General features: G+C 33.2%; 1 protein-coding gene across 8 annotated transcripts in view; it reads right to left on the bottom strand.

The window, feature by feature from the left end:
- LOC128985410 (kinesin light chain-like) overlaps positions 1 to 14,544 on the bottom strand; it is a 145,973-nt gene that overhangs the window by 115,257 nt on the left and 16,172 nt on the right. Inside the window, exon 2 of one of the 8 annotated variants that reach the window (XM_054404876.1) lies at positions 14,392 to 14,448. The exons of 5 other annotated variants lie outside the window; for them this stretch is intronic. Coding sequence is in view for 1 of the 3 variants with exons in the window: in XM_054404872.1 (XP_054260847.1) it covers positions 5,406 to 5,434 (29 nt within the window). In the remaining 2 variants the exon portion in view is untranslated. Of the gene's footprint in view, positions 1 to 5,405; positions 5,549 to 12,664; positions 12,751 to 14,391; positions 14,449 to 14,544 lie in introns of those variants that run through there. 2 more of the 8 variants (XM_054404877.1, XM_054404872.1) reach the window with 2 other exon arrangements.

Below are 14,544 nucleotides of genomic sequence, written 5' to 3'. Positions count from 1 at the left end.
AACAAACGAAAACTTTCACTGTTTCAAACACACAGCAAAATAAATCTCAAATATTTACAACAATAATTTCAGAGATGACGTAAATATTTTAAAATCTCGTCCGGGGAGAAAAACAATTTCCAAAGTGGCAACCATAATTAATTGAACCGTCCGTCGGTGCCGTCTGGTCTGGGCGTATTGATCAACAGAGGAAGGCAAGAGGTACAACTAGGTTTACATTGGGTCTGCACGGTACAACTTCAGTGGTTGAGTTTAATTTGATTACTAGATTGTAATTGAATCCTTTCGATAGAATATTAGTAGCAAAGACATGATTTTACAATGTTTCAAATTATTGTGTCGTCCATGTGAAGGATTTCAATGGTTTATTGTATAAAAAATTAAACTCTGTGGCGTATACAATTTTACGTCTGTAAATATATTGTAATTAATTTATGATATTTAGTTTTTATTCTTGCTGGTAATTATTATAGCCTACCTATAGTTTATTGTGTGGTAGCTCACTAAAAAAACAGGTTCGTATAGAATGAATTAGATGGAATAAGGTACGCGAAAGAATAATATGTTTAATCAGAAAGGTCTACAAGGAACTTTTGAAAACAGCAAAAGAGACTGATAATTATGCGGACAATCTGCAATTATGGAGTTCTTCCGGTTACAGATGTTCTTATATCTGCATAAATTGCCTTCAGGCAAGTTAACTGGTTTGAACTTCATGTTAATTGTGTAACGTACTCGGGTACCAGAATGATTTTCTATATACTTTGATTGAAATTAGATAATAATTGGCTGAAGTCTTAGACAAATTACAGATATTTTAACCGTTGAAAATTTGACTTATTTAATTAATTCCGACAAAAACGATAACTATTACGGCTAAAACAATAAAGGATAACCTCATTTTTCCTTCAATCAATACTTTACATTTTCGGAATCTTATTACGAAAATTAATGAAAAATAAAAACCAGATAAACGTGTAGCGCTAAATGGGTACACTATAGGAATCATCCGTAAATGTATTGCAACGCTAGTAATTTTAATTCAGAGGCTTGATAGACTTAAACTAACGTTATTACACGTAACATGAGTAACATGGTGAGTTAATTAACTTGGCGAGGATTGTAATTGAAACTACATTCATCTGACAATCTTCACTCATAAAACATTAAAGCTGTAACTTTTTAATGGGGTAGTAAATCAATCTACTGCTGTAAAAAAATCTCTACGTCCTGTTTGACACTTCAAAACAATCAAGCATCCAACATCACGATCACATTATTTATTTACTGACCTGAAAAAATATTACATTTTTGGTCTACAATGAAAGAAGCAGAAATTGTAGCAGCAACATAAAAAATTCCACGATTTAAAACACACTTAACCAACTTGTTCGTTGTATCCCACCACTGGTAAATCAAACGCTAACATGTATACAATAGTTTTAAAATCTCTCTGCACTTTCTTCTATACATTATATACAATCAAAGAACCACCCATCTTTGACGTAAAAGCATTCCAACTTTTATTTTCTTGTTCCAATACAATCTTTCAATAGTCGAATTACTTTCATCACGTTATGAAGCACAGTTTCCTACTAGGCACACTGAATGTCGATTTCGTGCTTATATCAAGCATCACATATCGTGCTGTCTCTACAGTAAATGCTCTCTCGACCTGCACACACTTGTCATCCCAACATACCCAACATACGTCAAAACTGTGTACTGTAATGTATTGTGTATGTTGTGTATTCATCAGACACATCATAATCATTACATTTCAGTACAGTTGTGTGTATTTAATTTGAATTTCTTAAAATTTACCTAAATCCTTGGAATAAATCGCGGTTATATCCAAACAAGACTAAAAGGCGAGTTCGTGCATGCTTTTTCCTCGAACTACTCACACATTTTGTCAATCTACCATCCATCTGTCCATAAAACATACGTGAACACAATTCGCTACATAATCGTCATTGCAATTCAGATTTTTGTATATTTATTCCTGATTCCGTTAATTTTAAGAATATCCTAGAAATAAATTGCAATTTCCTCCAACGCAAGGCACTAATGTTCGTGATGTTAAGTTAGGATAGAGAGTAGTGTGCCATATACATCAATATACCCACACACTAGTCATCCCGACTACATCCATTAACCCAATAGACAACATACATCAACACAGCACACTGTATCACCATGATCATTTTCAGTCAAGATACGAAGCCAATATACCAGGATTATACTCCAGTTAAAAGTGGAAGACAATCCTATATTCACACAACAGCAAACAGTTTCTGAGTTACCAGTTGGGCACTAACTTATTAAAACTTTAACTTACTTCTTAGTTTAAGCTGCATATGTAACAAATTAGAGGAATCATTAAAATTACACAGAGTTAAAACAACGTCTTCTAAATAGGCCTATATTTTCCTACAATATTTTTATGAATGACACGATTATTTACTCCACCGCGATTCACAAAAAATGTTACATTGACCATTGATTTTGACCAGTCACGCTAATCATCAAACCCAATCAAAGACTCAGATTGGACGTATCTCAGAGATAAATTGATCTGATTTCAGTTTTATTTGAGATGGGGAAAAGGGGTGAGTAAAATGAGTAATTTGGAGGTCATGATAAATTTGGTTTATTATTTGGTGATATGAACTTGGTTATTGAACAAACTGTTTTATAAAGTTTACCATTAACAGTATTGTGATGTCTCACTGGCATTTTCCTGGTTCGATTGAATGGCATTTAACAAGTGTACTATTCCTTGTTGGTATTGATTTTATTAGAATATTTCACAAAGTTACAACGCCTATAATAATTATGAAACAGTATTTTTGACATTTTATTACGCCATTAATATCGTTGTATAATTATGTTTACTATTCCATTCACGAATTTCATTGCTTATCCCATATCTAGAATCAATTCTTTGTTTTAAGGTCATCAATATTGTACCAATGATAAACTTTAAATGTGTTCTTTTACCAATACAAACTCCGAAGGTAGCATAAACTAACAATACTCTAATTGCTTAATAACTCAAAGCAAAATTTTTAAGAATTTTGATGGGTGAAAAGTATCTATAAAACACTATCAACTGTCTAATATTTAAAAGGTTGTTTATCTCTTTTAGCGAATTTCCCCTATCGGGAATAAGCTATTACCGTAGTACTCATAGTAAGAGCTGGACCCAGGACCGATTTACTTTTTCGTTTTGAGGTCCCTAGAGACCAAAAACACCATCCGTTCAAATTCATAGGCCTATATATATATATATTTATTCAAAAATTCAAAATTCCCATGTAATTCTTATGGAGAATAAGTAAACTGTTGTAGTTTGCTTGTTTATGATCATATTTTCATGAAACTTGGGAAATGCATTCATTTCATACTAAACTATTCACATTAAAAAAAAAAAACACCTTTTTACCCTCCCTGTTGCAGCAAACTTAAGTACTCGTTAAACTAATGTTATTTAAATAAGGAATAAATGTGATATTTTTAAGGAGACATATTTTAGTGTAAATCCAATCAGGCAAATGGAAATTTGCTTAGTCAGCAGGTTTGCTGCAGCGGGGGTATTTATCAAAAGAAATCTCACTTAAGTCCGTGTTTCCAGTAACTGTTGACTGGTCAAATTCTTTCAGGTAAATTGAAACACGTAATTTGAACACCAGGGAACTAAAGAGAACAAGAAAACACCTTGAACAACAAAACAAAGGTGGTAAAAGTCGGCGAGAAAAATGACAAAAGGAAATGAGATTCCGAACATTTCCGGCGGAACGAAACGTGAACCAAGGTTGCTTGGAGACAGGATTGAACATTGAACACCGTAGCCTGTAGCCAGCAACTGATTGGAAATTGAAATCCGTATTGACACCGAACAAAACATATTTGTCTTGTAGACTTAGACTTGTAAATTTGCACAAAATACAGTATATGTCAATAAAATGCTAGTTTCATTTCCACCAACGAATTGGAAAAAACTGAACACACTACTTCACAACTATTAACACAATTACACAACAAAATATTATAACAGTAATATCTTAATAGTGCTTAATATTAGTACTGTGATATTATTATTCTTTAACAGAGGACAACTAACATATACGTATTAATTTTGTGAGTTAAATTCATTGTCATATTTCGTCTTTACAAAAGGTCCACATTTTGCCTTGTTGATATTTAACGTAGGTCAACCTTTTACACACAATTAATTGATAACTATAATTATTAGGCTTCTAGTTATGTCAATAATTATTTGACGTTTGAGTCCATAAACGAATCAACAAAACTGAATTGGGAAAGCCAGCACTATAACCCCTTGGCTATCCAGACAGATTATTTGTTAAAAATGCGTTGATATATATATATATCCATTCTTGAATAACTGTTGTTTAAAACAATTTTTCCCAAAACAATATAAAACTGGTGGTTTATGCATATAGAATAATATGGTATTCGCATGAAAACACAACCAGACACAAAACGAAAAATTTCAAAATTGAAATTCAGTTAAAAGTATGATCTCAACGCCTCTACGATGCGAGTTTGAATAATTTTAGGTATAATAATGCCCTCACCCCACCTAACTGCATGTAGATCCCTAGCACTAATACCTTTTTAGAAAAATGTACCTTAAGTTGAAGAAATTAACATGGGATAGATAGGCGGGCCGACCCACCCTAAAGACATCACAAACCTGCCAGTACACCGTGTACAAAAACTAGAGAAATTCCACGTTTTGTGCAGTTGACAACGTAAAAAGCAAACAAACAAATACAAACTTGACTGTCACAAAAACTAGTAATGTGAGATTGCGTGACGAAGCAGTGACGTCATGCATGATGTCATGTGAACCGGTCTGGACTACGCAGTAGGGAGTCATGTGAACAGTTCTTCAACACGAGCACAACACGTCGCGTGCAGACAAAGGAGATTATCTTTGAGAGAAATCAATAACACCAGTTAAGGCATATTCAGATGGGCTTGAATATCGTTTTGTTTTGAAAGTATAAAGTAGATTTTATTTCAGCCGTACCCTTTAACGTTTGAAATTCACACAAGCATAATAATCAACACATCAAAGAAATAAAACTAATCACAACAGAGAGTAATATAAGGCCACGGCGAGACAAAAGTGGCAACCCCGCTGTCTCGGCCTACTGAAACAGCTGTAGCACTACTAATTCATATAGCGTCTGTGCATAATCACGAATGCGACGTTGCCACATTGCTCGCTGCAATCTTGTGTTTAGAGGAGGATAGAGCTACTTTCATTGCAAACAGAAAACATTCACAATAAAAAATGAAAACAAATAAAGCACTACAACATCAATGCAATAGAAACACAATATGCTACACATTACACAATCAATACTCACACTCTGTATGCGTTGATGGTTTTTGACATGTTAAAGTTGAGAGAGTCGGCCACATAGCATGGCCACGGTGGCGTCACTATTCATCAGTGGCCACGCCCCTCACACAGTATAACTTATAGTCAATGATTTACGTCCTTTAAGTCTTAAACACTGTTGAAATAAAAATGTAAAAATAAATAAATTTGTTGACACAATACTTTAAACACCATTTTTCACTCTAACCTTTACGATTGACACGATTGAGTAGACCAAGTAACATAGTATGTTGTGAGAAACTATGAAATAAGATTATGCTTCCAACGAAACACAATGCAACCTAAGCTATTTCTACACATTGAGACAATTTTAACTGAACATAATAAAAGCTACCACAACAGTATTCGCTTCACACATCATTTTCCGAAATTATTACAAATACGTCAGTTAATTCAGATTCAATATGTAGGCATATGTATGCATGTGTATTTCTAAATGTATATGTTCAACGTTTGAAAATGATTACTCAAAAGGATGAGTAGGCCTATAACCAGCTCAATATTTAGTGGTGGCTTTATGGGTTTGGTTTTATACAAAACTATAATAAATGTACAATCTTAGTGGAGTGAGTTCTTCAATATAATTTTTGTCTCCGAATTACAATGTGTTATTAGTGTACCTGGTCGCCGCATCAACACATAGCTAAAACCATTGACTATATATACCTACAGGTATATATTACCATCACCTCGACATATAATCATAAGAACGTGTGATAAAAAGAAACAATAATATTAATCCCACGTAAGTAATTAAAAAAATGACCGATGTATTATTTGTTTAGAGTAGGCCTATAGTTAACTCATTATTGAAAAGAACAATAGAAGGTTTACTACTATGTTTGTAAACGGAGGTTAAACGTGATCTGGAACTATCGCAAATGTTTCAGGTAGATTAAACAAGGAAAAAGTTCAAACAAATTGAGGAAACTTCGAGCTGCATCATTAGTTAGAACACAACTTTAATACATTTGTCTCCTCACCAAGTCGTACAAAGACTATTTTAAACAACTTCGGTACCGGTAACTACAACGTATTTTGTTCAAACCCATGTGTAAAATGACTGAGCAACTTTATAGTCTTAGTTCACTCTGATAAGGTTACAGGTAATAAAATTCTTTTGGATTAATATTAGAGCGCACACAAGCGTAATGTTGGATCCAGTGTATTTTGGAAATTTTAAATGAAAGAGTCAAAAACCCCAATCATAACAAGTAATGTCCCATTTGCATTTTACGGTATGAACAACAGACTCTTGAAATGGGCGAGAACAATTTTCCATAAATAATGTGACGTCCATTAGCGTACGGGGGTTTAATCCAGTTTAATTAATGGATTCAACCCATTTGGGCACAAGGCCTCCATAATGTTAATAGTGCACCCCCTGAAATACACTTCAAACAAAGAAAATTTTTTTTCTTATTTTTATTAACAGTTTGCCACCATTGAATTTTCAAACTGATAGAATACATGAATGCTTACAATGACAATCCCGGATATCGAAATGTAACAATTACTATTAGTTGTTACTTTTTAACACCCCCCTATACGGAGATTCTGGTGTTCTTAAATCGACATTTTACAAAAGTTGAACCGAATAAACACGTAATTAACTTTGTAATGAGCGAATTATTATTTAGCTAATATTCGACTTTTCGAATTAATAGCTAATTACCCTCTTGCCTAGCTCCTTATGCGATTGATCTATTATTGTTTACATCCTCCAATTATTTAAAATATAATTGAGACAATGAATTAAATTCTGGAATCCAATAAAGTTTTAAAATCCAACAATGTTAATTTGCATATTGCCCTCTGTTTTAATCCACCTGATCTGTCACAGTGTTCAGCTTATGCAATTATCATGTATCACATTTATGAGAGGTTTATAATAATTAGTTGTTAACAATTTACCGTTATAATCCCGTAAATAAACAGGTTTTTTTTTTAACCCAACTTTGATTTCGTGGGAAAACGTTTTCTCACATAAACAAAGTTAAACGCATTGCAGAAATTAGCAACTTACTTTCAGAATATAGCAACAGACGTTGCGAGGGGTAAGGTACGTGATTTGGCGCCAAATCAGGAAATTTCCCGCCATCGGCACAGCCTCATCACAACTGTGCCGTAAATACGTTATCTGCACGTAGACATAGACTAATCCATTTTGCCTATCCAATTACAAAGGGTAGTCCCAATGCGTGAATCGGCCCTATTAAGTCACATTCGACCATGTTATCCAAATAATCCTATGTTAATAGCACCTTAAATTAAAACCATCATTATTGTTGTAATTTTCCCAATAGAAAACATTATGCTTAAATTGAAATTAGGGAAGGGTAGTTTAACTACTATGTATTTTATGATATTTGTTGTGTTTCCAACCGTTTGTTTTGGGTGTTTGAATAAAGGTGCACTAGATATTACTATCCTAACGAAATATGTATTTGAAGTTCAAAATACTGGTACATATATCGGAAGAAAATAGGAATTATTTTCTGTAAAAATTAGCGGACAAAGTTTCCATAGGGAAGATAAACCTAGATGTCGATGCTTTCAGCAGACTGTCCCCCCACCCCCCCTAGGGACTGTTGCCCTAGGGACGAAAAGATTTTCTAATTACCCGTAACGGACTATTGAAATAGCAGTTTTTAGGCTCTATGGCGTGCTTATCCACCAGCAGACAGTAGGTGCCTGAATCCAATAGTTAATTTTTATTAGAAAACTGGCGACAACTTTATGCGATGGAATGTATCTAGTGAAAGAGTAGACTTCAAAAACGACATTATTATAATCCGCATCCTCACCATGATGTAAAGCAACTAATCATCGTGCCAAATTAAGTTGTACACCTCTTGACGCTGGTCTACACGGCGCGGCGTTGGTTCTGATTTCACATCACTTTACCAGCTGGCGATTCTGATTGTGAGGAAAGCGAGAAGGAAAGTAACCTAGATAGCGACCGACTACACTACACAGATTGTTATACAGCCTGTGGCCGGGCATTGATAGTTCAACTGCTTTAGATTTTCCAACATTGTTCTCTATCATACAGCTAAGTACATGTTGCATACATCGAGCTATAATAGTTGAACCTGAAAGTTGCACTGCGGAGGTTTGAGTTGTTGAAGGGAATTATTGTGTAAAGTTAACAACACTGCCGTGGTGATATAAATAATATGACCCACAAAGTATATTTGATAGAAAAACATAATTGTACATCTTACTTATTTTCGACGAAATGGTTTGCAGCTATCCTCATCGAAGGTTCTTCGAAGAAAGTGAGATTTTAAGAGGTATGTTTATCATACCAACCCATTTATAATTTTAATATAAGGGATTTTCTGCTATTTTATGTTCACCACAAGATACCTGTTAACTTGAAATGTTTACGGTGACTGCCGCCACCGTATATATATGCAGTTGAATGGTTTCACTTGCTAAAGCCGCGTTTTGCTTTCCGTACAAAATGAATTCCAAACTAACTGTGTTTTCCATTTTCAAAGAATTTGACGCGTCTAATATAATACAATACAATGATAATAATACAAACACGATGAACAAATCTACGTTTTGTAAAAATAGACTACAAGGTACATATATAATGTAGGTACTGTATTTGTATGAAATATTAACGCGATAATATAGCAAAAATAATCGGAACTCATACACGAACATTGTCTTGTGCCTCAGAATTATAAAAACGTAAAGTAAATTTACAACAATTGACTTTATAAAAAGCAAAATGGTTGTCATTATTTCGCATGTTTTTTCACATGTCGCCACAATAAACATCCACAATGAAATACATGTTTCGGCGTTACTCCATTATACATGTATACATTCTGTGTACGTTATCGCTACGACAAATATTTATACATGTCAAAAATCGTGTTGAAAGACGTGAAAATATTATATCCATAAAAATAATATTTAACGCAGTCGTAAAAGTTAACACATATGTACAATAAAATCGCCACTTAATATTATAACATGATTTTTAGCATTTAAAATCATTATTTGGTTCTTGTTCATATAAAAATATTTAACTACACGTACATTGTTGAGATGGTAGTGATTGGGGCTAAGCCAAGTGGTTTGTTCGTGTCAACCATAAAAAGCTCTTATATTTGCCCCCGCTCCACCCCTTTTAAAATATTTGCTATTTTATCAAACCCCCTTTAGCTAAGGTCCTTTTGGCCATTTGATAGCTACGAGTTCGTACAAGCAAAATATTTGTTCGTAGTTAAAATACCGTCTCACATTTTCCTTAGAAATTAAATATTAAAATACAATAATAGGGTAGTTTATATATCGCCGTAATATGATTTGAAGGTATTAGGCCTACAGTTAATTACTATTATTAACTTTCTTCAGTTATTACAGTTAATTATTTTCCAACTATAACAAATTGTTTCAACATTTACTAGAGTCTGAAATAAGGGATTACAATTAAGAAACTTATTCGTAAAAAACCAATTTTCCACGGATATTAGAACAGAAACATAAAAATTACGTCACTGACCCGAATAACTAATAACCATCACAGCTGGTTTGGACGTTTTTAGTAATAAAATCTGGCCAGTGATGTAATTTGTTTATATTTATGAAACATACAGTTTCTGTTCTATATTCGTGTATTTTTCACAATTTCTTCAAGCTCGATATTCATATCTAACTTTCTAAGTGGGCTGGTTGACCTTGCGAACTCCATATGGCATCAGCTGATCCTTACAGTGCGACCCACCGCTCAACTTCGCCTACTGTTTTGTCTCCACGTAACACAGCCAAACGAGACTAAACGACCTTACATTATTACGACAAAATATTTAAAAATCTCCCAGGAACTAGTTACTCTGAGGCTGATCCATACGAATTTCGTAATGAACATTTTGAGGTAAAACCTTACAAAAGGCATAAAAAAGAGCCGTGCCTAAAAGCTAATTATTTCGTAATATTGCTTGGCAAACCCATTAACTTTTTTTACAAATACATACACTTTTGATGCTATACAATTTAATGCTGCCAAATGCTAACCATTCGCAATTTTGCTCTCAATTCCTATTGATTTCAACCAATAACCGTGCAAATTTTGAAGCATTGTTTGTAAGCCTTCACTTGCTTCTGATTCGTATTGTCATATATATTTGTTCCCGATGGATAAAATACAAGAAGTGTAAAAACAGCTTTTAATATCCAATAATTATTTCTCACAAAATTATAATGTTTTCGATTGACAACTCTGATAATCTTATGTTCGAAATTTTTTCACAAATGTAATGCTCAAACAACTTTGCATTTGATGCGTTAGTTCGTGGACGGATTTTTTTTTATAGTATCACTACAAAAAAGATAAAGCCTTTCAACCAAAAGATGTTTAAAAGACCGACTTAAACTATCTCAAAAGACATTTAAGAAATGAATTATCATACACGACTTTAAGACCGTCTCTCTAATCTCCCGAAATATTCCAAGAGCCGTATCACCGTCGCACCGCGCCGTGCATGTAAATGAAATCTCATTAAAAATAACAAAGCGCTAAGATTGATCCGACCAAACCTTCTACCTTCCACCGACCACACAGGCTTCTGGGTAATTTATCAGTGGAATAATCCAGGGTGTGGAACACGTTTACTTTTAATGACAAACGTCTTTAACTCTATCTTAATTATTGTATTTCGAGAAATAGGTAGTTCCTTTAAGTCGGTTCGTGAAAACCAAAATAAAAAGAGTTTAGCGTCAAATATGTGCAATCAATTAATTTATGTGACCTGTGAAACCAGACTGAATGGATTAAGTTAAACTAATTACACAGAATGAAGAAACAGGCCTAGGGTATAGATAAAAAAGTGTACTTTCTATTACGCATATACTACACATTGCTATAATAACCAGAATTATATTGCTTTCGAGTTTTGTTCATAGTAAACCAATATGTGATATATATTTTTCTTCGAGTTATTTTAGGTTAGGGTAAACAAAAATTACGGAAGATATACACCGAAATCTGATGTGTAAAATGAGCGAATGGTGTTCATATTACTTTCAAAGGCTCTTCGATATATTTATTGATAAATCAATTTGTAATTTCAATAAAAACAAATCAAGTCCACAACGTACTGCCAAAGACAGGAAATAAGCAGGGACCAGGGACCTAGTCTGAACAACTTACGTAAGTATTTTCTCTTAAATTACATATTTGATGTCATTATAGTTTCGAATAAAACTTAATCTATAGTGGTTTTCAGTGTCATGGGAAAACTTGCGGAAACACAGCAAACAAAAACGTTCAAAGGAATCAGTACCTAATAAAATTGATAACGGTATGGTACGATTATGTTTTACCACAATCCATCCAATGAAGTTATCTAATAGATTGCAATCGATTTTGACCTCAAAGAAAAAAAGAATATTGTATTTCACCGTGTGAAATTTAATTATAAAATTAAATCGAAACAATAGTATTTACTACACCTATTTTTACAATTGAATCGTCCTAGACGCTATGGCCATAAATAATATCGTCTCCAAAAGCGATCAACATGCAGTGTATTTAATTTTCCGTTATGTTGGGATGGCTGTGTTATATTTTATGAGAAGAGGAACTTTGCCTACAAACTATTATAACAAAATGCACGCAGTATGTCGTCTCTAGTCGCGCCGAAATCTTCAAAAGTTAGAGCTAATCAGCCGATCCTGGTAAGTGTCACAATCCCGCGAATTGACGAAATAATCCCAGTTATTTTATTTTCGTTCAATAAACTTAGATAAAAATATGTGCCTTTATCTAATACAGGTAAAAACTTGTACAGTAATAGATACAGGTACATATTGCACTGTGGTATAGATTATGATAGTAATCTAACAAGAGTAACGTTTTTTAACCTTGACAAATTAGACGTGCCTTTGTTACATTCACGTTTTAGTTAATTAAGTTAGTTGAGCGTCGTTAACTTTGCAGGTTAAGAAGTGTTAACAAAAGCAAACTCATGAATGTTTAGTTAAACCCTAAATTCAGATAACTTATAGTTTAAAGATTTCAATCAATAGCCCATACAAGCTTTAGAAAAATAAATTCGAACGAATGCAGCCTTTAACTAATATCATATATTTTACTTGCATAATATACTAATTAATATGTTTCATGTTTAGTTATTAGAATTAGAAACCAAACTAACCCAACCATAACCAAAACCACCACCACCAAAGAGCTGGTAAACGAACCTAAAACGAATGTCGGGTTGAAAACAAGGAGTAAAGAACAAATCCAAAAGCGGTCGTCATGAAAGTAAACACAAAACAACACAAGAAACGAAACAAAACACCTTTTGTCAGCTGACGCGCACACAACAACACGGTCAGACGACAACGCTCGACTCCGACTGACGTTTGCCGCGGCGCTAGTGTACCACACAGTGTGGCCAACCAACGGCGAAGAAATTATCGTGCGGAACCGTTGCCACCACAATGAAACTAAATTATGGTGCACAATAAAGGGCACAGTGATTACAGTATGTTGCTTACGTTTTTTTTTCTTGTGGAAAACTTAGACTCTACAGTACTGATATCAACGTGAGCAAACTAGTGTGGGTAGAGATTTTTACCACTGATCAATTAATATTTAATTTATAATTTATTTATTTATTTTTAATTCATATAAAAATATAAAATTTCAAATATTAAAATATATACACAGTTTTTGGTTGCTTTATGAAAAATTCCAAACCTGCAATGTTGTTGGTTGTATTAAAATATTATTTATTGATTATTGTGTCTTTGAGTTTATTTGATTAACAATTAAGAAAAAAACTTAATATTAATCAACTATTCATTATGAAATTCTCATAAAAATCTATGAATAAATAAATAAGTAGTAAATATTATAAATTATTATAAATAAGTAATAAATAGGTCTATGAATAAATAGATCTCTATTTTTATCCAGCATGTTTCAAGTACAATTGAGTAGAAATCTCCTATATAGAGAATCCCTGTGAATTGAAATATGGTTGCCATTGATGTTGAAAAAATTTCCTTTTATTCTACCTTTTTTTCTAAAGTCTTCCATGATATACTGAAAACGAGTAAAGAAGTTTAATAAGTCATGTAACAATACTGTATTAATAACCTTAGAATTGGTTAATTCCCAAACAATATTCACCATTCGATGCATTGTTAATACTTCAAAATGTTTCACTAAGTTAATAAATTCTTTGAGAATTCTAGAAAACTATACAGAACCTTCATTTCTTCTACTTCCCTTAAAACCCGGCTTAACCAGGCTTTGTGTAAAATCCCTCTGGGACAGAAAGGAAACCTCAAAAGTGCAAAAAGTCAGCTTGTATGAGAAAATACTTTTCTTCTAAAAGCCTGTGTCATAATGGAAGCTGTGACAACCATAAAGTGCCCTAAGTACACTACTGTGACCTCTACTTGCTAGATTCTAAAGTTTATCAACTCCTTTGAAGACCAAGGAGGAATTTCACACTGTATTGAGTAAATAATACCACACATTAAATGGTTAGCGACATGTTTAGTTGTTAGATGAATATTCTATAAATTCAAATTCAATAATTGTAGAAATAAACTGTGTATCCCAAATACATTGTCAGAAAACATAAATTAAAGTATAAACCATAAAAGAGGCATTCAGATGTAAAAAAATATATTTAAAACCATTGTATGAATGTAGTTTTTCAATAGTCCTTAAATTGTACTAATATCACTGGTATTAAAACACCATTCACACAATTTAAGCCATAAAAAACAGTTAAAACAGGAATTCCACCCATAGAACTCATTTTCAAGAACCCAGTACATGCAATGAAAACAAAGATGGAAGAGAATGATTAGGATCTTTATTAAATCTATGCTAAGATGGCACACACAGCAGTGGTAATAACACTCATCTGTAGATGGAATTAATGAATGAATTAATGAATGTGACTTACAATGAATGATAAAACTGGAGATATAACTGATGTGGTCGTATCCTCTGTCCCACTTACCTGTAAAAAAGAAAAAAATGTTTAGAATTTGTTTACTTAAGAACCTAATAAACTATCTACTAGAGGAAAATATTTAAAACTAAATAATTGGCCTTA

The sequence above is a fragment of the Macrosteles quadrilineatus genome, unplaced genomic scaffold (assembly GCF_028750875.1).
Source record: "Macrosteles quadrilineatus isolate MER2022 unplaced genomic scaffold, UCM_ALF_1.0 Scaffold_2__2_contigs__length_208266976, whole genome shotgun sequence".
NCBI lineage: Eukaryota > Metazoa > Arthropoda > Insecta > Hemiptera > Cicadellidae > Macrosteles > Macrosteles quadrilineatus.
Note: the sequence above shows the minus strand (reverse complement) of the source record. Positions and strands in the feature narration are given on the sequence as shown.